Here is a 23,667-nt window from a genome sequence, read left to right as displayed (position 1 = left end):
AGGCCCAGCAACATCACATGGTTCAAGTTATCCTCGCTACATATCGCACTGCCACTTGTACCTCTCAAAGGAAAATTGCATCAGAACAAGATGGTGACGGTACGACAGTTCCTACGCCTACGGCTGCAAAACAAAACCGACGGTGAGATAGAACAGCATATGCAGGCATCCTCTCTCTTTTTTTTTCCCACCAGACGTGACAGGTCAAGGTCATCTTACAACTGACGAGAGGTCAGTTCAGTTCACACCTAAGGGTTCTTGAAGCTCTTGAGGAGCTCCGGGATGTCGCACGCGAGCATGTCGTCCACGGCCTGCACCAGCTTGGGCTTGATCTTCTCGAACTTGTCGATGCTGTGCTCCACGTCGGGGAAGTCTCCGGCTGGGAGATGGTATTCCCTCTGCACCTGTTCCACCATGTCACAGGTATCAGTCAGCAACTCAGCATGGATGTTGCACAGAAGAGAGAAGAAACATGGCAGTAATTTTAATTCAGATGCACGCATACGAAGGTTATACAGAAACGCATTTGATTTTTTTTTGCCCAAATGCAACACTGAAAAGATTCTAGCGAAAGATTATTCCTATTGGAAACAGCCTACTTTTGCTGAAATTAGTTGTCTGTAACTACCTTTGCGAACTCTTCTTCTAAGTTGTCTACGAGTCTCTGTTGAGCCTTCGCTTTCCCCATCATTGCAGGCATCTTCTTCTTGACATGGCCAATTATGTAAGCATGTATCTTGGCAGCTTGAGCACGCTTAACAAATTCATTGACCTGCCAAAAGTGGTGGTACTCATTTGAAAATCCTGTACTCTAAAGAAAGAATTCGTACACATGAGAGATCCAACTTACCCTGCAATCACTGGCTTTGTTAGGAATGTCTTTTCAGGTCTTGCTCTGTCTCAAACAAGTCCTTTCCAATTGGGCCAACAGCTTCATCATTCAAGGACATGTGAATATTAATTTGAAAGTGAGTTTCAAGTCACAATGCAGAATAATGAACTGGGGTTGCATGATTCGGACATTTTATTTGTATACTTCAATGATCCGCTGATAACAGCAGCTGAGATGCAGCTACAACCCAACACAAAGCAAATATATATCTTGGACTTCCATCAGCACACATTCTTTTTTTCATCATTAGTGTAATAGACTTGTACAACCTCTAGTATCCAGAAATAAGATATTTTAAGCGTTATACAGAGAAGAGTAACAAGGAATACACCTAAGAAGTTACCCGATATACACGCGCGCAACCTCAGGAGTATTTAATACTTTCCCAAGAGACCACATCAGTGCACCATAAACTCTCATAAGCTGCAGCATGAATAAGGGGGGAAATTAAATCATCGTACGATATTATATTTCTAACAACAAAATAAGTATACACGTGTAACACCAAAAATATATATATATAAACCGTTTCGATTTCAATTGTGTTCTTTCGAGTCACCGTTGCAGAGAGGAAAGGGATAAGAAAAATGAATAAAGGATTAAATGAATTGAATGAATAAATAATATTAATAAAAAAACTCAAGTTGGGAGGCCAACTGGGCCGGCCCATTGACCCTCCAATTTTCCCTAACCCTAAGGGCCCCCTGCGGCCGCCCTTCACGGTGGTGTGCTACAGTAGCAGTGCTATAGTAGTCGCGCTACAATACCAAACAGGGAGAGAAGAGGAGGAACGGAAGGAGGAGGAGGAGAAGGGAAGAGAGGAGGAACCATCCCAGGGATCGTCGTCGAGGTTGTGTTTGTCGTTTTTGAAGGGAAACCCTAGGTAAGGCTTGCCCCTATTGTAGAACAAGTTTCTACCATGTTTTAGCCGTTGTAGCATATGGTGGTTGTCGAGTAGAGGAGAGCATTCGATGGAATTTGTTGAATCGATTGTTTTCTGCACGTTCTAAAATTGCAGATTATGTTGTCTCTGCTCGTTGTGCAATTAGAGTGCCTTAGTGGCTGAATTAAATTTTTCAATATATTAGAAAGTTGTAGAGGATTCTTATAGCTTTCTTTTGGCGTATGGATGGTATTTTTTGGTCATACGGTTTGGGAGATATCGCCTTCACAATTTGACTGTTCTTACAGTAATGATGTTCTACCAGTAATAGATCTATTCAGTTTTGGACCACCTTAGAAGACAAATTAGTTTTTCCTATGAATACCAAGTTGTATTATCTTTCATAAGTTTTTTCAGAATGGTAAAGTATGCAATTTTTCGTTGGATATAGCTCTGGTTATACTGTTTTGATTTTTTTTGTTGTCGGTTGTTGACAGATTTCAGTGTCAGAATGTTCAGAAACCTATTAGGCTATGATAATGATGTTTTCTGTAGATACACATGTCCACAAAATTTTAGATTTTTTGGATCTATGGTGTGACAGATATAAAAATGTGAAGCTTGCTGCCTGAAATTTCAGACAGATTCTGAAGTCTATTTTTAGTTGCAGTTTAGGCCACCTTAATGGCAGTATATAAATATGATATTTCACGAAAGTTGTAGGTCTTGTTATGTAGTTTTTAAAAATGTATTTGTTTCATATCATTGCTGTTGTAAATAAAAATATACTAAAAAGTGAAGCATTATTGCTACAGTTAAACGAATGTGATGAGTGTCGGTTTGTTCGTTGGATGGGTTACGGGGGTGTAGGACCATGTTTCTTGCTATTTGTATTTCATGTGGTATGTTGTGGTGCTGATATATGGGCACTTAAGCAGATGATGTTACGTCTATACGTGTATGTCTTGTCTTCATCGTGGGTAAAGGCAAATGAGCGTGGCGGTTATTGCCATAACTTTAACTTGTTATTTTTACTACCTACACTCATAATAATACAGCACACATGATTATACTTATTAATTTAGAAGATTACACCTACTTTCTCTGGATCTGTGAGTTCGACTTAATCTTGGTTATAGTTGATGGAGTCGTATGCACTAGTGATAATGCCTTGTCGGTTTAGTCATTTCTAGCATAACCTCATCTTATGTCTAATGGTTGGTTTACTTGAGGATAATGATGTCGGTTTTGTAGAAGCTTATAGTAGAGGAAATGCTTTGACTTGCAGGTGGGTATTTAATTCTTTTAGAGGGTTGTTTCATATGTCTATAATTAGTTGGAATATAACCTTTTTAAAACCCTCTGCATATTAAATGATAAGCTAGTAGAAGCATAGTTGTTATCTTTTTTGTCCTACATATAATTAAACTTATAATATGTGGTTATGAAATGGGGTAGACCTTGCTCTTTCAAAGTAAGTTTATTGTTGCTGTATGTTTATGCTCATGTCATATGTACTTTAGCATGAAGAAGGAATGATGGATATATGTGGATAAATGTGGCTTATATGAATTATCTAGAAAATACTTTTATGTTGATGTATGTTCACAGTTGTGAACTATGCTGTTTACATTTTAGCATTTGAAGTATATCATATGTATTAGAAGTTATGTCGTAAAGATCACGACCGTACTGGTATGCATCGTACGTTGCTCAAGGAGGGATGCGATGTAAAAGAAGGCATGCCATTGCATTCATATGCATTGCTGTATGGAATGGATTGTTGGATATGTTGAAACTGCATTGGAGGTTATTATGAGAAACGACGCTTCTCCATGGATATATTTATTATGGAATGACATATGAATTTATGAAGGTATTGAAGTCTTACATGGACTTGCATTGCATAGTATCCATATGTATCATATTGTGTTACAGTAATCTTTCATATACAATTTGATTGTGATAAATGGTATGCAAACGTGTTACTAATCTTACTAATTGTAGAAGATATGTGGTTAAGAGTGGATTATTCTTAAAGCTGTCAATTATTATTAATATGATTTGAACTCTATTCATGATATCTTGGATGATGATTTTTTCTTACAAGTCCTATTTAACTTTTAGAAATTGAAGTCAATTATTGATGTTGAGATCATGTCATGTGGGATAGATAGTTTTTTTTATATCTTGCTTATGTTATAGTTATGTTTACTATGAACATATATTTATCGATCTTCTTTTGAAAGTAACTATTTAACTTACTTAAAAATAAACATGATAAATAATGTAATATATTTTTATACATGTTTAAGTTTTAAATTGATGCTTTAAATATTATGGTTTAAACAGTTTGTTAAAGTAATTCGCTTGCTAAGATTACTCAATCTCACTCTTGCATTTCCCCTTCCCAGATTGTCTTCTTGAAGCTAGTTTGGAGGGAAAGGCTTAACAGCACGTCTTACATGTTCATGACATCACATACATCATTCAAAGTAATTTTACAATAATAATATAATAGATGCTGATGTCGTTGCTTGACTATCTTTAAAATGCCCTAGAGTTGTCAAACTCTTGTTCTTCTCTTTTACTAGAATATTGTTAGATATTGTGGTGTTATTTCATAATATATATCTATATTTGCTGTTGCTTTCGCATCGCCTCTCGTTTGGTGCGGCAATGTACTATCCAAGGCCCTAATCAAATTAAGCATGAACTAGCTTCAACAAATCAGTTGTGCAAAGGCCAGTAGATCAATTGATGCTTGGTCCAGTAGCAAGAAAAGAACACAAGACTAAGAACAAAATGTATGTGCTTGATAAGAAACAAATAAAATAGATGAGATTGTAGTGGCCTAGGCTCTTCATGGTCTCCAACTGATTTATTTCTTATGGTGAAATCGTACATGTAATGGGGGAGGAGATTTTGGCGAAGAGCTGTTACTCTTTAGAAGATGACAAACTTGTTGCAAGGAGAAACTGAAGAGCAAAAGGGAGACGGAGGGGGTGTTGTGCCCTTGTTTCAAATTTCCAGGAAGGTTTCATGGGAAAAGGCAACTGAGTCCAATTCTAGATAACTAAACATTAAAGGTAATTAGTACAGAGATTAAATTTGGGGCCTGTGCGGCCGCTCACTTCGCACATGCCCAGGGACGGGCCTGCCAAGAGCATAACCATTGGCTTTGCAGAAGCAATGCAGTGACATGTAAGCAATGCATAATAACACAATTAGCATGAAATAACTTGAGAACATTGTCACCTATAACTTTAGCGAAACTGAACTGTGAATGGAAATATGTACCAATAATGGGGAAGCAAAATTGTTGAATTGGTATGCGACTTCCAAAGGTTTCAGTTTTTCGACATACAATCTTTTTAAGCCATCAATTACAGAGGTAACAACAGTCAGAGGCATCTACACCTGCAAAGTGCCAAAAGAAGCACAACGTCAGTCAATTGCTGAACCACAATGCTCGACTTGCCAAAAAGCAAAATGATTTGTGCTGTTATGAAAAACATGCTGAAAACAAGGCTCACAAAATTTGTACAGGATTTTAAAAATCAACGCATTAGTCTGATACCTTCTATGCTGTTGTTATGAAAAATGCTGAAAACAAGACTCACCAAATTTGTACAGGATTTTACAAATCAACACATTAGTCGGATACCTTCTGTGCTGATTTTGAGCTGAACCAGTGATATATAGGTGTTTGGACCTGAGGGGTGCCTAAATAATAGATATAAGTAGCGTCAAAATCCGCTCACATGGTTTACCAGGGGTAACATATTTATTGCCATTGTTATTTGGGTGAACTCTCTTCACGACAGCCTTAGATCTCTGAAAAGCAATTATCCATCATAACATCGTAGTGAAATTTGAGCTAGATTTCATTTCGGGCTTTGTAGATGGTTGGGTTTGATGTCTTTTGGATAGTTCGCAGGCCCAGCCTTGTTTTTTTCTTTCTTTCTTTCTTCGCACTTTATTTCGTTTGATACTGTTGTTCTAGTTATTTGCTTTCAGTACAAGCAGAGTCAATCTCTCTTAAAAAAAATAACATCGTAGTAAGAGAGGGTAGATGCATTAGAATGACACAGAACCTACAGTAAATACTTATAGCAACTAGTCAGTCAACACCTTCCATCACAGGCGGATTCAAGGTATTCAGGTCTGTAGAAACCACCATCAACAATCCAGTTCAAACATCCACACACAGATAAACTCATAGAATGACAAGAGGGAAACAGGTGAAGCTCTATTCACAGCTCACTACCTTGACGTTTTAGACTGTCCTGGGTGATCTCGTTCCCTGCTTGCGCTAGACACATGAGCTGCGGTTTGCAATTTGGAACAGCCAAGTAATCAGTCAACAACTCACCAGCGCAACCACACCATTCCTTACTAGCAGCACATACTACGACTTGGTGCACAAGAAGGGAGAGGGACAAACCTGCATTGTGGTGACAAACTCAACGAATCCAAGATACCCCTGCCGCTTGGAGTCCGCGATTGCCCACACCTTCAGACACAAATTCACAAACAGGAAAACATCAATAACCATTCATCAACAACAACCCAAGGCGTGACCGGCCGGAGGAGAGGAGGAGGAGGCGACAAGCGGCCCCGCGCTCACCTGCTTGCGATCAGCGCGTGAGAGCCCGGACATGGCGAGGAAGCTGGTGGCATTGGCGCTCGTGACGCGACCGTCACCATCTGCACCGGAGCAGTAGGCAAGCATCACGCGCCTGGGGTCTCGGGGTGGTGCGGGGGTGGGGGAAGGGAGCAGGAGCGCCTTACCTTGGTCGGCGAGGGCGAACCACTCAGCGTAGATCCTCTGGTGCTCCTTGGAGAGGCCACGCCGGAGGCAGACCGCGCGATCTTCGTCTCCGTCCCCTCAAGCCGTGCCGCCCCGGAACTCGGCTGCCACCGCCGCGAGGAGCACGAGCAGCTGCTGCAGCACAGGTGAGACAAGAACTTGACGGGGCCACGAGCCGCCTCCTCGTTTCGCTTTTCCCTCTCCCTCTCGTCTCCGTGGGACGGGGCGGCATTTTGAAATGGGGGACCCCACTTTACGGATGCTCCCATGTGATTTCTTTTAATTTTTTTATTTAATAGGGTTAGACATGGACCCTCCCTGACGACCTCATTGGATAGAGATTAGATGGGTAAGAGATAATAACTCTTGTTAGGGCTAAACCGGTATTCAAAATTTCTTTTGAAAAAATTGGGCTCGGGCTGTTTTCCACTCCACCTATACCCTAGAGGGTGTGCGCTTTGATTACTAAACGCATACGCTTTGATTACTAAACGCATACATGTATGTATGTATTATTTCTTCTGTGCTTCCTGGTAGATAAATCATTATTGTAGTAATTGCATTTTAGTGAATTTGTAATCTAAACTCGACCTAATCCAAAACAATAGAGATAAGATACTTCATCTTCAAATTGAAAATATGGTGTTTTAGACAACATATTTGCAAAAGTGTAGCTATGACCGCTTACATCTGAATATAGATAGAAAAACACAATAATATGTCTAAATATTAGATACCTAACCTCACCTAGCGTCAGCGTGCGCTTTGATTACTAAATGCATATGTTTTGATTACTAAACGCATATATATATATATATATATATATATGCATGTATTATTTCTTCTGTGCTTCTTGGTAGATAAATCATTATTGTAGCAATTGCATTTTAGTGAATTTGTAATCTAAACTCAACCTAATCCAAAACAATATAGAGATAAGATACTTCATCTTCAAATTGAAAATATGGTGTTTTAGACAACCAAATACTTCCCAAAAAGCTTTTTAAAGCTATCTGCAAAAGTGTAGCTATGACCGCTTACATCTGAATATAGATAGAAAAACACAATAAATGATTTATCTATTTTTATCATCACTTTTATCCTCATCTTGTTATCGAATATGAATACGAGACTCATTTCACTAATAAAAAATAGAAAGAAGATTAATGGATAATCTTCACCTCCTTATTCGGATCTCATATTAAATCAAGCTACTTATCGCTCCTAACATATTCGTCCAACGGTACTTCCATCGTGCATCCACTTTTTCATACTAAAATTTATTATTAATATTATTATATCTAATTTATATTTTTATTGTACCGTATATATGCTAGTGAACTTTGCTGGAGGAGAAACATTTTGATGCGGCTTCATCACAGGGCTACGATAGAGACAGATGTCCGGCCCACTGGGCCAGCATCAGTCAGACTCGGCACTACTAACCAGATAGCCGTGTCGTGGCGCAGCCGGATCTCCACTAGAAAACCTCGACCGAAACCGCGAAACCCTTTTCCCTCCGTCCTCTCATCAGATCTCCTCCCCTCCCCCCTCACTCCAAACCCTAGCTCCGCCCAGCCCCCAACCATGTCGGCTATGATGGTAAGCGCCACCCCACGAAACCCTAACCCCAACCCGTTCGCGCCGCCGCGGCTCTCGCAATCAATCTCAGCTGGCTGATCCTGATGGCCGTGCTCGTTTTCGTGTTGTTCCGCAGCAACCGCAGATCATCCTGCTCAAGGAGGGCACGGACACGTCGCAGGGTCGCGCGCAGGTGATGAGCAACATCAACGCGTGCACGGCGGTGGCGGACACCGTGCGGACCACGCTGGGGCCCCGGGGGATGGACAAGCTCATCCACGACGACAAGGGCGGCGTCACCATCTCCAACGACGGCGCCACCATCATGCGCCTCCTCGACATCGTGCACCCCGCCGCCAAGATCCTCGTTGACATCGCCAAGTCGCAGGACTCGGAGGTATCCATCTGCGTAACTTTTGTTAACCGGAGCAGCGAATCCCACTAAAGTGCTCTGTGGTTGATGCATTTCTGGGCTCTGGTAGTTGCTACTGTTAGCACACAGTTAGGAGCGCCGAAGTATAATTATACAGCGTTGTCTGCTATTTAGTTTGAGTGAAGTAGGGTCGATTTGTTAAGTGTGATTGGTGAACTATTGTGGCAAATGACTCCTGAGTGGATTTAGTCGTGGATAGTCTGTGAGGTTGAGCCGCAAGATGCAAAGCTGAAACTTGAATAGTGGAGACATCTAAATTTGTTGTTGGGTGAATTACTGGTCTCTGCTGTTTGAACTAAGACATGTCCACTACTTTGTCCAGGCTTTTGGCACAAAGAAAGGGCTATTGGTTATCTTAAACTTTTTACTCTATCACATTCCGTCCATTTTTTTTATTTTGTATTTGTTTGCTTATATGGTTTGATTTTTCTTTTCACTCATGTGCAAGAAGCTCATTGCTTATTTTTTAAGCTATATGACCCTCTATTGACAACCTTACTAAATATCTTACTCAGAAGGGATGGTTTTGGCATTCATAGAAGAAGAAACTACTTTTATTTTTCGGTTAGTCTTGCTTGCAGTTTTTCTGAATTGAGCTGTTTTTTTGTAAGAACAAAAAAATTATGTATTGAACTAGCTGCCTGGATCTGGTCTCCCCTCCTTTGACTAGCTCGCGCCGGCCGACGATCGGGTGGGTGTGGGGCAGAGGCTGAGAGGGGAGATGGATGTTGGATCTGAGGGGAGTGACGGCGGCTTCTAGGGGCAGCGGAGGATTGAACGGGGAGTGGCGGCAGCTTCAGATTGGAGCACGTTGTGGCAGCGGGAGGAAGAAAACAACGGCTGCCGGCTGACTCCAACTTGTGTGCATGCGTTTATAGAGGAGTTAGGGCAAGTTAAGGTGGAGGTGGGCTGAATGGGCCAGCAAATGGTGGCCCATGTAATCCATTATTCCCTTCTTTTCTGTTTTTTATTTCCCTTAGGTTCCTCAACCCTGAACTCGTGACGCTTGATCCCACTCTTCGTCTTGGGGTCATCGACCCTAATTCCTTGGGGTCGTGTACCACATCACGAATTGTCGTCCCGAAGAAGTATACCCCCTTTGTACCACACTTTTGACACGTGCTGACCCGCGCGTCCTGCGACCCTGTTTCTCGACCCAGTCGACCCAGATTTCTGGTGACTATGATTGAAACAGTTGACTTGTACATCTGGTCTTGAATTTCTGTTACAAAGTTGTCTGATTGACCAATCATTTTGGGCTTTTATTTTCTTGTGTTGGAATGATGCTTGCTATACTATTGGAACTTGGACATACAGATTAAGCTGGACCTTAATTTCTTGTTTACTCAGGTTGGTGATGGGACAACTACTGTGGTGCTTCTAGCTGCAGAATTCTTAAAAGAAGCAAAACCTTATGTTGAGGATGGAGTGCACCCCCACAGTCTGATTCGTAGTTATAGGACTGCGGGCAGTATGGTCTGTGATGACCTTCTATCTTTGAACGGCTGATTTGCTTCTCTGCAACTTTCTGAAGTTGATTCTCTGCAATTTGTGTCAGGCAATTCAAAGGGTTAAAGAACTGGCAGTCAGCATAGAAGGGAAAAGCATCGGAGAAAAGAAATCATTGCTAGCCAAATGTGCTGCCACAACACTCTCGTCAAAACTGATAGGCGGCGAAAAAGAATTCTTTGCTTCTATGGTTGTGGATGCTGTCCTTGCCATTGGCGACGATGACAGGCTTAATCTTATTGGTATTAAAAAGGTAATTCTTGCAATGTCTGCTTTAGTGACATTATGCTGAGTTCAGCAGTCCCTAGACACTAGCTCTTGATGTGTCTGTCATTATTTTTACTTAGGAACTGATATGTTATGGATTGATTACTAGGCAACCAAGTAAAAAAAAAGAAATCTTTTCTTCTAGAAGAATTGTACCTGTGTGCATATTTATTTAAAGGTGTAGAAATGACATACTTGGGATTTGGGATGTGTGTATCAGTATATATGTTGTTCGGTAGAACACTTGAGTCAACATCATCAGCAGGTTCTTCAGCCTTTTTATTTGTACATCATGGACCATCTACACTCAACTGGTTCATCTACACAGCTTGGTTCAGTCCCTGGGATGCTTGCGTCCCTACATTGAAATTTAGCATCTTTTCTGGCCCACAATCCTAGAACCAGATATAGGCCAGTGAGCCCTCATTGTAATGTAGTTCATCTATTGCAATTCTGTCAGATACACACTGCTGTAACGAGGTGACCTTATCTGAGCAGACAGTTCATTTTATGTCATCTGACTCTTGCATCTCACGTTCCACAACATTGAGCTGGCAATTTGGTTCACTTTGTGTTTCCTGCTGAAAGTAATTTTTAGGCGTACTCACAGTTTGAGTGTGTGCTGTACCAATTGGATGTAGCTCACTGCTAGGAGCTGTTTTCTACAAAGTTGTTAGGTGTCTCTTTGCTCATAATCTAACCATTTAGTAGACAATTTTGTTCTCCCATTGCCAGGCTCTCGGGGTTCAACCCTACAGCAAATGCTTTATCTTGCAGAATAAAAGGTGTTCTTTTAGAGAAAAAACACACTATGCTGGGATACATGTTAAACTTACTGATGCGCCCAGGGCCCTTTGCCTTCAGCTTTTACTATCTTTCATGCTTTTATGCATTTATTTTGCCTTTTCCCATTCCCACGGACTACTGGCTTTCTCATGCTGCATGTGACATTATAGTATTTATTTGATTTTTCACCATGAGACATTAAAGCTTGATATTGTGATTTATTGACCTTAGGTTCCCGGAGGTACCATGAGAGATTCTTTTCTGGTCAATGGTGTTGCATTCAAGAAGACATTTTCGTACGCTGGATTTGAGCAACAACCAAAGAAGTTCCTAAATCCAAAGATTCTTTTGTTGAACATTGAGCTAGAATTAAAATCTGAGAAAGAAAACGCAGAGATCAGGTATCTTTACTGAGTCAGTCAAGCTCCCTCCCCCTACAGAACAGAGTGTATGTTCCGATCTTTACTTATGTAGCTCTATGCTTCCCCCACGCGTACAGATTATCAGACCCTCTGCAATACCAATCAATTGTTGACGCGGAATGGAACATTATATATGAAAAACTGGATAAATGTGTGAACAGTGGAGCAAAAATAGTTCTGTCTCGGCTAGCTATTGGTGATCTTGCAACGCAGGTATCGTAACATTTTTGTTGTATTTTCTTGCCTTTTAGGCATTTTCTTCTGTCACTTGGCTCAGTTAATTTGGTTTCTACAGTATTTTGCAGACCGGGACATTTTCTGTGCCGGTCGTGTCACGGAAGAGGATTTGCAACGTGTTGCTGCAGCAACCGGTGGAACTGTTCAAACTTCTGTAAATAATGTCATTGATGAGGTAAAGATACCTTTTTTTGTGTGTGATCCATTGATGGATTCTCGATTAGACATTGAGGATATCAGTTGCCTGGTGTTAAATGCAAGCTCATTTCTCTCTTTTGAAAGGTACTTGGTTCTTGTGAGGTATTTGAGGAAAAACAAGTAGGCAATGAAAGATTCAACATATTTAGTGGCTGCCCTTCTGGTCAGACAGCAACTATTGTCCTCCGTGGTGGCACAGACCAGGTCTTCTATTGATACACATCTCGTTATCTCTTTATCAAACTGAATATGAATGTGCTTAATTACTTTTGATTCTTTGCTAGTTCATTGAGGAAGCTGAACGAAGTCTCCATGATGCCATCATGATAGTAAGGAGAGCTGTTAAGAACTCTACAGTTGTGCCGGGTGGTGGTGCTATTGATGTATGTCTAGCGGTCAACTTGTCGAGATGAATGATTCAGCCTTTCATACAACTTCAGGCTTATCTTTTATATTTTGTGTAGATGGAAATAAGCAAGTACCTCAGACAGCATGCACGGACCATTGCTGGGAAGTCTCAGTTTTTTGTAAATTCGTTTGCTAAAGCCCTTGAGGTACATGTTCCTGGTCCATACTTTTTTTCCTTACCTGATTCAGCGATGTGCTTTTATTTATATCCTGCACTCCAACCTCAACTCAAGCATTATTAGAATCTCCTTTGCAGAATCTACATTGATAGTGTGGTACTGTTGGGGCAACCGCTTGTTAATTTGGTTAACAATCTGCTTGCCATGAAGGGAATGACAAAATCCATAAATTGCTGTAGATACTGTAGTGTGGTTTATCTGTAGCTTCAGCAAGTCCTCCAAAAAAAAAACTGCCAGAAATAGATACAAGATGGATTTTTTTGCTTTTTATTCTTTTAAAGAAAAATTTGAATGCGCTGCTGATGGTTTTAAGTTTTGGTGATGTTCATTGTGATGCTTTGTTAGTATAATCTTGTGTGTGTTAGTTTAATCTTTTTTGCTGTCTGTCACTGCAGCAACAGTATGACGTTTGTAACAGTACATCGGTTACTGTTGATACAGTAATCGGTTTTTGTGCCTATATATATCAATATGTGGGAAAAGCTGTTAGCAGTGACAAATCTCCTATGTCCAGTGTGTGTTCGCGTGTGTGTTCTTCCAACCCACCTCTTGCAGGATCGAATCCAACATGCTTCATGTTGGTCCAGATCTAGCGGTTCGTCTGCTGTATTCTAATTATTGCATTTGGTGTTCTGTCAGTAAGGGCTACAGTACTGATCAAGTGTTTGATTGTGACAACTTGCACGTGTTACATCTCATATTGCGCAACTTGAAGCGAAGTCCACTCATTCAAAATAAATCGTCCTGCAGGTTATTCCACGACAACTTTGTGATAATGCTGGATTTGACGCGACTGATGCGCTCAATAAGCTCAGGCAGAAACATGCATCTGGTTGGTTCTCTTAAGCTTTATGTTGAACTTAGTGTACACTTTTCTACACCTTATTACAGCTCAAGAAGCAAGATATCTATTCTACTGATGCCGTGATGTGTGGTTCACTTGTAACAGGTGAAGGTGCTAATTATGGTGTAGACATCAACACTGGTGGAATTGCCGATTCCTTTGCTAACTTTGTGTGGGAACCTGCTGTTGTGAAGGTAATTGTGCTTTTTTTTCATTTGCATTTAAGTATCCGTGTATTCTTAATTTGTTGTGCTGTTGATATCCATTTTTTTGTTCAGATCAATGCTATAAATGCTGCAACTGAAGCTTCCTGCCTTATTCTTAGTGTTGACGAAACAGTAAAAAACCCAAAGGTAAGGAGACTTGCAAATGTCTGCTTTCCACATAGTAAAAAACACTCCCTCTACTCATTTTCTTTTGTTTGTAAGGAAACTTGCAAATCTCTACTGTTCATTATAGTAAAAACCACGCTCTCCACTCCTTTTCTTTTGTTTCTTGAGTGGAGAGACTCGCATTTTATTGTGCCAGTGCAATACATCCATGATGATCTGTTGTTTAGACATCTTTATGTGCAATCTTACTTAATTGAATCCAATCTATCTCATATGCTTGGAAGACTCGAATCAGTATAAGGGAGAAATGGTAATACAAATGCTGTATGATTACAGAATGGACTTGGAAGAACCTTTTATCTATCTGGATAAACTATTCGCATGCTTTCATCTTTAGACTTGCAAGTCAATCAGCTCATGAGCTCTAAAAGTTTTTTTTTCAACTTGTAAGGACTCCACTCTTCCACTTTAATGACACACCATAAAACCTCTTAAGATTGTGAAGTTCAATAGGATGATAACATTGATGTGAAGAACCCAATCACCTTGTGTGTTTAAAATTAAGCTGGTGCTATGTTCTTGATAAATATTTTATTGTTTACAAAGACCATATGATAAATATGTTCTAGAGCACTTCGTGAGCAATAACTTTTCATATCAAAGTTTATTGTTTACAAAGACCATGCCTTCTATTTTGCATACTCTTCATGGCTAATTTTTCTGTGACTTAGTTTTTAACGTTGAAAATAGCACATGATCCATATCATCTGACCCCTTCACTTTTTAAATGTGCCATACTCTAGTCGGAGAGCGCGCAAGGTGACGCTGCTGCTAGTGCTATGGGTGGCCGTGGTGGAGGAGCAATGCGAGGACGTGGTGGAAGGGGTATGCGCAGGCGGTAATTCTAGCCTAGCCAACCCTGTACCTTTGTGTCTTATTGCGCTGATGGGTCAGATTTTGGAGAATTTCGGTGCTTATTTCCTGGACTTGCATGTGTAATGTGAATGTTCTTGGTTTAGTAATGTATTCTTCTTTCAGAGCAGCAGAGATGCGCAGATATTTTTCAATGTAGCTGCTGCCTGTTGTGATATAGTAGCTCTGAGCCTTGTTGCACGATTTCTTTACTCTAGAATCTACATTTCTGTTTGTTGGCTTGTTTTTTCTTCATGCTCTAAAGCGTAATACACTTTTGGTAATTTTGGAAAGTGGTATGGGTGCTGTTTTCATGCACTAGTCCGGGCATCTTGTCGAAGTTGAGCAATTGCTTTCAAGGATGGGTGACGCTGATGGTGTCAGATGGGCAGCGATTGCCTGACGCAGGTTGACGCTTGTGTGTTTGCGAACGATCTAGTGACAAGCCGCCAACCTTCATTTGCAATGATTTTGATTACCCCCGTGTGCATTTACAAACGGTGAATCCCCAGTGCTACATGCACTCTAGTCGAACAGGTTAACCATGGTCGACTAGTATTTGAGGTGCACTCAAGTGTATCCGAACAAGCGAATTTTGCAGTTCAATAGCTAGGAATTCCAGCAAAGTTCGTGCAAATACAGCTTGGTCGGACAAAACCAGCTAGGAAGTCCACAAAACCAACGGACCCTGGATTCCATCCAAGTTGGCCTTGACGTGTGCAGAAGCAGATGCGGAGCGTTAGCTTAGGAGTCACCAAAATTGACCCGTGCGGGCCCCACTCGTCCTCCTTCGGACCACGAACATGACCATTGCACGAGGAGTTCCAAGGGAGAAAAAAAAAAACAGTCAAGCACGAGTGCCTATCAGTCCAGAGCACGCATCAGCTCGGATCTAGTCAAAACAAGAGTCCGGAGCTGTATGATTTCGCCAATCCTAATCTACGTACCTATGTAGGTCTAAAAAAAATCTATGTCACTAAAAATCTCCTAATTATCCTGGCAGGGAAGAAGACAATCCCGGTTTAGTTCGTTACACTTCCAGATTCTAAAGTGCATGACACGTTACCAGTGGCGAATTCAGGACCTCCAAGCACGAAGCTCTCTCTTCCTCATTTTTTTCACTTCCATATCAAAAAATTGAAAAAGAGTTTGACGTGTAGGGATACAAATTTTGTATTTTTTAATCATTGAGTTGAAAATTAAAAAAATAAATTAAAGATTTACTACTATCAAATTAAGAGTCTGTTTGATTCATGTACTAAACTTGCCACTATTTACCATAATTTTTTATCATACTTGTCTCAATTTATTCGATTAAAATCTTCATCATACTTTGACACGTCTAAAGAAATCATGCTATACTTTTTTGAGTATAGTATGAAGAGTCTTGTCACAATTATAACTACAAATCAAATAGATATTTAAACTAATCAAATCTAACCAATTTTAAACGTGACAAACCATGATAAAATTTATCTATAAACCAAATATATCATAAGTTAAGTAAAACATAAACTAAATAGCGATCCGAAACTGATAGGTATCCACTTACATCTAGCATCCAGGTGCGCGTGGGGTAAGAGCTTGACCCCTCCGCCCCTACGGCGGATCGCCACTAAATAAATAGCATTGATCGTTGGGAATTCCTTTTGTTTCAATTGTCCCACCTCGCTCGCTCGCTCGCACGCACGCGCAAACGCCGCCTCTTCCTCCTCCCCCCTTCGCATCGCAGCACCCGTTTCCTCAGATCCCAAGGAACGAACCACTCCCGTCTTCCTCGCGCCGCGGCATTTCATCGAATAGTCCTCGCGCGCCACGCCCATGGGCTCCATCCCGGTGCCCCCCTCGCTGCAATGCGCGCCGCCATCGGCGACATCGTCGGCGCAGAGGCGGCCGACGGTGTCGGCGTCGGACCTGGCCCCGCTGTTCGTCGCGCAGCGGCGGCACCTCGACCACTTCTTCGACTGCCTCGACATGTCGCAGGCGGCGGCGTTCGCGCAGGCCCTGCTCGACGCACCCGGCGCCGTGTTCTTCACCGGCGTCGGCAAGTCGGGCATCGTGGCGAGGAAGATCGCGCAGACGCTGGCGTCGCTGGGGTTCACGCGGGCCGGGTTCCTCGCCCCTGTCGACGCGCTCCACGGCGACATCGGCGCGCTCTTCCCGGGCGACGTGCTAGTGCTGCTCTCCAAGTCCGGCGCGTCAGACGAACTGCTCGCGCTCGCGCCCTGCGCGCGTGCAAAGGGCGCCTACCTCATCTCCCTCACCTCGGCGGCGTCCGGCGCTGACTGTCCGCTCGCCGCCACGTGCGACCTCAACGTGCACCTGCCGCTGCAGGGGGAGGTGTGCCCCTTCGGCCTCGCGCCCGTCACCTCCACCGCCATTCAGATGGTGTTCGGGGACACCGTCGTAGCCGCCATCATGGAGGCGCGACGCCTCTCCAGGGACCAGTACGCCGCAAACCACCCCGCCGGCAAGATCGGAAAGACACTCATCTTCAAGGTAAATTATTTCCTCTAATTCATACACAAACAGGCAATCCGCATACTACCTTTTTTAGAAACTTGCAATGATCTTGTGCTGCCACCCGGCGGGAAACATCAGATCTCAGATCCTTACTACTATTAGGATTATTTAGCATTGCGTGTCTGTGGCGGTAGGCTTGGTTCTTTGAATTGCCCTGGTAATTTGCTTGTTAACTGTCATGAACTCATGATTGGATAGTTTTTGTTAATATCCAACCAACATTTTGTTTCTTTTTAGGGTTAACTGTCACGGTCTTCTTCATATGGGGGGACCAGGGGACCTTATGCACATGCCATTTTCAGTCTTTTCATTGTCGCAAATAAAACACAACAAAGAGTCTCATCATTTTTATGCGTTGTCAATTGCTTGATGATTTAATTGTTCAGTTAGCTACAATTTCGTAGCTCCCGGTGACGAGTGAGCCCGGGTATGCATGGCATGACACATTTCAATGAACGCCTTGTTCATGTGCAAAACTGGGGGGAAATGGAAGTTACAGAATGTGAAAACAAGCCTAGATCTTGTTTCTTCAACCATCTGGATTTCTATGGGTGTTATTGTTAGTTTGACGTGCCTAACATTTTCTTTTTCTATGGGTGAGGTGTCTTTTAGACTAATTGTTCTTATAAAAACACCCCGCAGGTTAAGGATGTTATGAAAAAACAGAACGAGCTTCCTCTGTGCAAGGAGGGAGATATGATAATGGATCAACTCACTGAACTCACCAGTAAAGGTTGTGGGTGTCTACTTGTGGTTGATGGCGAGCATCATTTGATTGGGACCTTCACTGATGGTGATCTCCGGCGTACACTTAAGGCAAGCGGGCCAGCTATTTTTAATCTCACAGTTGGAGAGATGTGCAACAGGTTTGTCAATATTAACTTGCTATGTTCTACCAGGCCTCTATGAATTCTTTTTTCCCGCAAGTATGAGGTGTTTGTAGGATACTAAGATCTTTCTAGTACATCTGGGACTTGGAAACTTGGCGCTGGATCAATTATTGGTCCCCTTTGGTTTGCTGTAAATCGAAACGCTGGTTTTCCTGCCCTGTGTGAAAAGATTTGTTTCTCTCGCTCACCCTGTAACATCTGAGTTCCCTATAAATGCAAGACATTATGCTAACTATTTATATTGTATTACGAGATCTTTGGAATTTGCCATTTTCCAAAAAATTGTAGCACTTTCTAAAATATAGACTACATCATATTCTATTGACAATACTCATTTGTATCATCAGCACGAGCAGTATCAGTGCCAGAATTCTATACGAAATACTGTGATAAACGGTTTTGAGTGAGAATCAGATTTTCTATTACCAGTTATGTTTTAGTTCAGAGTTGGCTTTCATTCCTCTATTCTGCTCACTTTCCATTATATGGGTTTGACATAAATGTTGTCTTGTTCAATATTTAGTGCTCCACAAATGAACTTTCTGCTTGCAATAGTTGTCCTCAACCTTTTTTTACCGGATAGTTGTCTTTAACCTTGTAATCCTGTTCCTTATGTTCTTTATATGTAGTTACATGTTGGGGTTACATATTTCACTCATCTGTCCATGGCGACCTAATAACGTACCTTCTAATATTTTGTCTTTCCCCCCTTTTTGTCCTTTAAGCTTCCTTGCAAAATCAAGTACAAGTGGGATTAATGTAGTGGATACACTATCAAAGAAAAAAAATTCTGATTACTGAAATGAATTCTGAGCATATCTCCCATTTTTCTGTTTTGTCAAGTTGATATACCAGGCAGCGTGTTCATTATGTCATCCGAGGAAAATAAATGCCTTCGGTGTATATAATGTCCACTTCCTTAGTGTAGATAGTGTTCACCTCCTTGTATTTGTGATGTCCTATGTTCCGTTGTATTTGTGAACTTGTTCCTAGTCTAATCCAGAGGCTAGAGCATTGTTTAACTGGCCTGCTTTATCTTACAGGAATCCAAGGACAATCACTGCGGAGGCAATGGCAGTCGAAGCCATGGAGAAGATGGAATCACCTCCTTCACCTGTGCAGTTCTTGCCTGTTGTCGACGACCACAATGTCGTGTGTGGGATCATTACATTGCACGGATTGGTCTCTGCTGGATTGTAAACATATATCCCGCAACCTCCTGCTGGACTATAGGCTTCTGTACAAGCTTACTCAGTTCTTAATGATTCTTTTTATCGACATCTACTTGGTCCAAGACTGCCAACTGCAAGTATTGTTGTCAAGTTCAGTCGATACCTGAAGGAATGTATCGCTATGTATCAAGTGTAGCTTAGACTCTTTTGGGTATATGGTGACAGTGTTAGCGTTCTCCTATGTATTGTGTTTTGTAAGATGACGCTGTCCGTTTGGCAGCTGCTTACCATGTTTGTACTTTGCACTCTATTCTGTAAATGAATGCTTTACTATGTTCGTACTTTGTACTCTATTCTGTAATCGAATGCTTTACCATGTTCGTACGTTGTACCCTGTTGAGTAAATGAACACTGAGAGATTCCAATGCAGTGGAGTAAGTAATCTCTGCAACGATCTTATGGTCAAGTGATGCATCCTTTGTTGTGTCTCAATGCATCCTGGCTTATGGCAGCTGGGCTCACGTATTTTGCCTGACTGCTCCATGACCAAATGGCAACAAATAAAGTTCATCTGTTCGCAGCGAACATACTACTAAATTGACAAATACCAAGAACAGACATCAAATGCAAGTAACCATAGTCCCAACAGTCTGACTAGAAATTCGCATTTAGTAGGCATGGCGAAGTTATACATGACTGAACAGACACAATGGTTCAAGGTGCCTCTCGTCTGTCCTTCAATCTTCAGTTCCAGAATCGAATACAGACAGGGTCCGAATTTGATCAGGAAGGAGCAATTTTCCATACTTTGCAGCAGCAACTTCGTAGTAATGCCCAAAAATCCTCCATAAGTTGCTACAAGGAATATTCACTTTTCCCATTCGGAATCTGGGTGTGGACGCTCCACCCTGGGCTTGCTAACTGGGGGAGCTGTTGTATGGTGATTAGTTAAGACCTGATCCCAGCCCATGATGTGTGGCAACGCAAACTGCAAGAATGCATAATACACCGGGCAGTCAAAAAAGCATAAATAAAGCCATATAACTATATATATACTCCTACTAGGAAGGGGCAGCGTAATTAGGGTCTGTAACTCATGGCTCGTGAGCACCAACCATTTTCAACAAATAATTGTATATGCCTGAACATAGGCATCAGAAAATAAATCCATGTTGTATAAGGCAAACCTGGCACTATAAACTGACATGTATTTTCTTCAAAGAACTTTGATTGAAGCTTACCAGTGTGACACCAAATCTATTCTTAGCTATCTAGAAATATGAGAACTTACGCTCAATGCTGTGCGCATCACTGCAAACTCGCCTTTTGTGATAGGGACTGAAAGGCGATCAGTTGTTTTCTCCACGTTGTTCAGAACGGCTGCAAAAAAAATGTGATGCAACTCCTATTAGAGCCATTCAGCAAACAAAATATAAAGAAAGTTTTAACAATACAAAGAGTAAAGGGCAAATATAAGAATATCAATTATTGTGTACAACATACTAAACAAACATGATGCATGTAATGGTACCTAGCTACAGCAGGAAGCATTTCCCTTTTCATTTCAGGCAGCTACTTTTAAGAGTTTAGGCAGGCAAAACCCTCAAGCCCCAACTTAATGCAAGAGACAGTATTTGATCTATCAGCAGTGCCACAATAGTAATAGTAAGCTTGTCAAACATATGCCCAGTTGGGTAAAGCTTTTTGGCTAACAACACTGCTCTAGCAATGGCGAGATCAGATATCAAGCGTCATGAAAATGGGCGGTTGGAAATGCAATATGAGTCACTTACTTATATTAACAAAGTATCCACTGTCACTGCCAAGCGGAGTAATTGACAGAGATTTTTTCACCTGTCCTTCATGACTACATACACAAATGGTTGGGGTCCGAAGGCTAATAAACAAAAACACAAGTGATTTATCTGATTTTTAAGCTCACACAATACTATCACAAACCTTGATTTCATGGATGGATCATGGAAAAATTCACAGGATTCAGCAGGCCCAAGACTTATCAAGCTTCCAACTTCAGTAGGAGACAGAGCGAACAGCTGCAATAATATATGTTCTAGGATCATAAAGTGAATGCACATGTGATTGGCATAAGTAGTAATTGACTAATTGTCCTTCGTGTGAGTAGTTTTCCCCACTAGGAAATACTAACTACACAAGAAATATTGTTACCTGTTTCTTTGTATAGTCATACTTCCTTTGTCCAACGGCAGGAAAGAAAGTCAACATTACTGATCCATTTCTGTTCACTCGAGATCCTCCAGACTGATGAAACAAAAAATTCTGTTGTTGATGGAGGACAATGTATGCCAAAAAACAAACAAATAAAAAGGAATCATACTTCCACTTTGCTGAAACTTGGCAGTATAGGATGTACAGAAAGTGCAGCCTTTCCCTTGAACACAGTATAACTTGCGAACTTTTTACCAGATGAGTTCTCTGCTCAAAGGGATTAAGCAATTAACTTAGCATGCAAACAGAAAAAAAAAAACTTTCATAAGCTTAGCACTCAAAGCACGCAGAAGGCTGAGTAATAACAACTAGTGACAAAGGCTTGACCATCAAGATTTGCTGCTGAAGTTGAAACAGCTTGTTGGAATGTCAATGAACCACTCCAAAGAGCATCCTTTAGATCTAAACCTCTCCTGTGAATGAAAAAAAAACCCTTAACTTTTACTAGTACTTTAACTTGAGGCAGTCAATAGAGTGAAGACAATAGTAGTACAAGATGTTGAACCAAATCCAGTTGGTAAAAAAAGCTACAGAACCATACCACAGAAAAAATAGTGACTTAAATATGGATTTCAAGTTTGAGTGATAAATGAATACCTTCACATAATGTCAATCATCAACCCACATACATTGATAATTGAAAAAATAGAAATAGGAACTACATAAACAGATAAAAAGCTGAAGAAGAATGGAATTGATAATCTGCAAACGAACTGCTGATTTGCAGCAATATTTTCTTTTTCTAATGGCGTGATTGGCATCATTAAGCCCAATCCTCAATAAGTTCATGGTAGCACTAAATTTGATCTTAATGATTTTGCTAACTAAATACTGATTTATACACAAGGGATCCGATTTAGGCATACGAACTAGACTTCTGCGCTCAATGATTTTGCTAACTAAAGTTGGCACTGTTCTCCACTCAATGAATTAGGCACATGAACTAAACAGCATATTAGCACTTCAGGCAAGCTGATTTACACAAGGGATAAGATATATCAGCCATATCAGCACTTCAAGAGAAATCACACTCAGAACACTGAAATAAACCGATATCTATGTTACGTAACAATAAAACCCTAACCCCAGTGACTAGAAGGGGCAAATAAGTAACGTTCAGGACAGTTAGCTAAGTCCTGTGATCATCCATCACCATTAAAACTCAAGACGCCACGAGGCAGGAATGTACATTCCAACACTTAGCATACACAAATGCGTCACCGTAGGGGGGGGGGGGGAGCGGGAGATACCTCTTTCCCAGCGAAAAATGTCTTTCCCCAGCGAAATCTGTATCTACTACAATACTACATCATCCGTGGAAGCGAAGGCAGCAGCAAACATGCACCTAGAATCCTAGATATAAACCCTACCGCTAAAACCACCCCAAAACCCGGGCCACTTTGGCTACTACAATAGCAGGACACAGTAGCACTGCACAAACGCGCGCCCACCCGATCAAAGAGCCGATTGGCACACTAAACATCGCGCCCCGAAACCACGCACACGGATAGACGAATGGTACGGCGCGGCGGCGGCGAGGGGCCGCTCCGGGAAGCGGGGGGGGGGGGGGGGAGGTAGGGTTAGGGTTTGGGGTCGTGGCTGACCTGGAGGCGGAAGGGAGGAAACGGGAGAGCCGCAGCATCGTTGGGTCGCCTCGTTGGTCGCTGCAGCGGAGGGGAGCGGAGCGAGCGAGCGAGCGCCGGAGAACGAGAGAGCGAGCGAGCCTCACTGCGGCGGCTGGCAGCAAAGGCGCCGTTTGCCTCGGGGAGCGTGGCAACGCCTTTAAGGGCCGAAACCCAGCAAATGGGCCGGTGCCCGCCTCAGGCCCAAAGCCCGGCCCGCCTCTTTTGGAAATTCCTAGGCTGCGAGGGGTTCGAGTCAACCCATTTGTGAACACGACCTACCCTAAAATCAGCCCATGGATCAAAGCGGGCTGACCCAAATAGGATAGGAGCAATAGTGTCTGAGCATCTAGTAAGGGGTATCCGGCTAACGGGTCCTACGAGGGATATGACGATCGGTGGGGGATATTTTCTGAACCTTAGTCTATCGTGTGATCAACCCTTGGCTTACACGACCAGCGCAAGACTTACACGACCATTACGGTATAAATATGATCTCGCGACCAGCCCTTGCTGG

General features: G+C 41.9%; 3 protein-coding genes and 1 pseudogene across 3 annotated transcripts; 2 read left to right on the top strand and 2 right to left on the bottom strand.

Moving 5' to 3' along the window:
- Positions 1–248: 248 nt before the first annotated feature.
- On the bottom strand, positions 249–6,857 carry LOC133923255 (EH domain-containing protein 1-like; annotated as a pseudogene).
- Positions 6,858–8,051: 1,194 nt separating this feature from the next.
- On the top strand, positions 8,052–14,943 carry LOC133922647 (T-complex protein 1 subunit eta-like). Its single transcript, XM_062368056.1, has 14 exons — positions 8,052–8,190; positions 8,306–8,566; positions 9,953–10,078; positions 10,161–10,364; positions 11,396–11,565; positions 11,664–11,799; positions 11,882–11,998; positions 12,106–12,225; positions 12,306–12,404; positions 12,486–12,575; positions 13,359–13,440; positions 13,558–13,646; positions 13,731–13,805; positions 14,588–14,943. The coding sequence occupies exons 1-14, from the start codon at positions 8,176–8,178 to the stop codon at positions 14,684–14,686; spliced, it is 1,683 nt and encodes a 560-aa protein (XP_062224040.1). The 5' UTR covers positions 8,052–8,175; the 3' UTR covers positions 14,687–14,943.
- Positions 14,944–16,338: 1,395 nt separating this feature from the next.
- On the top strand, positions 16,339–19,661 carry LOC133922644 (probable arabinose 5-phosphate isomerase). Its single transcript, XM_062368054.1, has 3 exons — positions 16,339–17,195; positions 17,862–18,085; positions 19,153–19,661. The coding sequence occupies exons 1-3, from the start codon at positions 16,518–16,520 to the stop codon at positions 19,307–19,309; spliced, it is 1,059 nt and encodes a 352-aa protein (XP_062224038.1). The 5' UTR covers positions 16,339–16,517; the 3' UTR covers positions 19,310–19,661.
- A 163-nt stretch (positions 19,662–19,824) lies between these two features.
- On the bottom strand, positions 19,825–23,295 carry LOC133922646 (single-stranded DNA-binding protein WHY2, mitochondrial). The gene is made up of 8 exons (XM_062368055.1): positions 23,133–23,295; positions 21,856–21,941; positions 21,638–21,735; positions 21,469–21,561; positions 21,241–21,335; positions 21,075–21,148; positions 20,573–20,661; positions 19,825–20,269 (listed from the first exon to the last, which is right to left on the bottom strand). The coding sequence occupies exons 1-8, from the start codon at positions 23,168–23,170 to the stop codon at positions 20,150–20,152; spliced, it is 693 nt and encodes a 230-aa protein (XP_062224039.1). The 5' UTR covers positions 23,171–23,295; the 3' UTR covers positions 19,825–20,149.
- Between the last annotated feature and the right edge of the window lie 372 nt (positions 23,296–23,667).

Source organism: Phragmites australis, chromosome 6 (assembly GCF_958298935.1).
Source record: "Phragmites australis chromosome 6, lpPhrAust1.1, whole genome shotgun sequence".
NCBI lineage: Eukaryota > Viridiplantae > Streptophyta > Magnoliopsida > Poales > Poaceae > Phragmites > Phragmites australis.
Note: the sequence above shows the minus strand (reverse complement) of the source record. Positions and strands in the feature narration are given on the sequence as shown.

Bases quoted from the DNA above. Each gene is read 5' to 3' on its own strand.
- LOC133922647 (XM_062368056.1), top strand. The intron at 11,999-12,105 runs GTAAAGATACCT...CTCTTTTGAAAG, and splicing joins TAAATAATGTCATTGATGAG to GTACTTGGTTCTTGTGAGGT. The intron at 12,226-12,305 runs GTCTTCTATTGA...ATTCTTTGCTAG, and splicing joins TCCGTGGTGGCACAGACCAG to TTCATTGAGGAAGCTGAACG.
- LOC133922644 (XM_062368054.1), top strand. From the start codon at position 16,518: ATGGGCTCCATCCCGGTGCCCCCCTCGCTGCAATGCGCGCCGCCATCG. The intron at 17,196-17,861 runs GTAAATTATTTC...AACACCCCGCAG, and splicing joins GAAAGACACTCATCTTCAAG to GTTAAGGATGTTATGAAAAA. The intron at 18,086-19,152 runs GTTTGTCAATAT...TTTATCTTACAG, and splicing joins GTTGGAGAGATGTGCAACAG to GAATCCAAGGACAATCACTG.
- LOC133922646 (XM_062368055.1), bottom strand. From the start codon at position 23,170: ATGCTGCGGCTCTCCCGTTTCCTCCCTTCCGCCTCCAG. The intron at 21,736-21,855 runs GTCAAGCCTTTG...CCCTTTGAGCAG, and splicing joins TTCAGCAGCAAATCTTGATG to AGAACTCATCTGGTAAAAAG. The intron at 21,336-21,468 runs GTAACAATATTT...ATATTATTGCAG, and splicing joins ATGACTATACAAAGAAACAG to CTGTTCGCTCTGTCTCCTAC.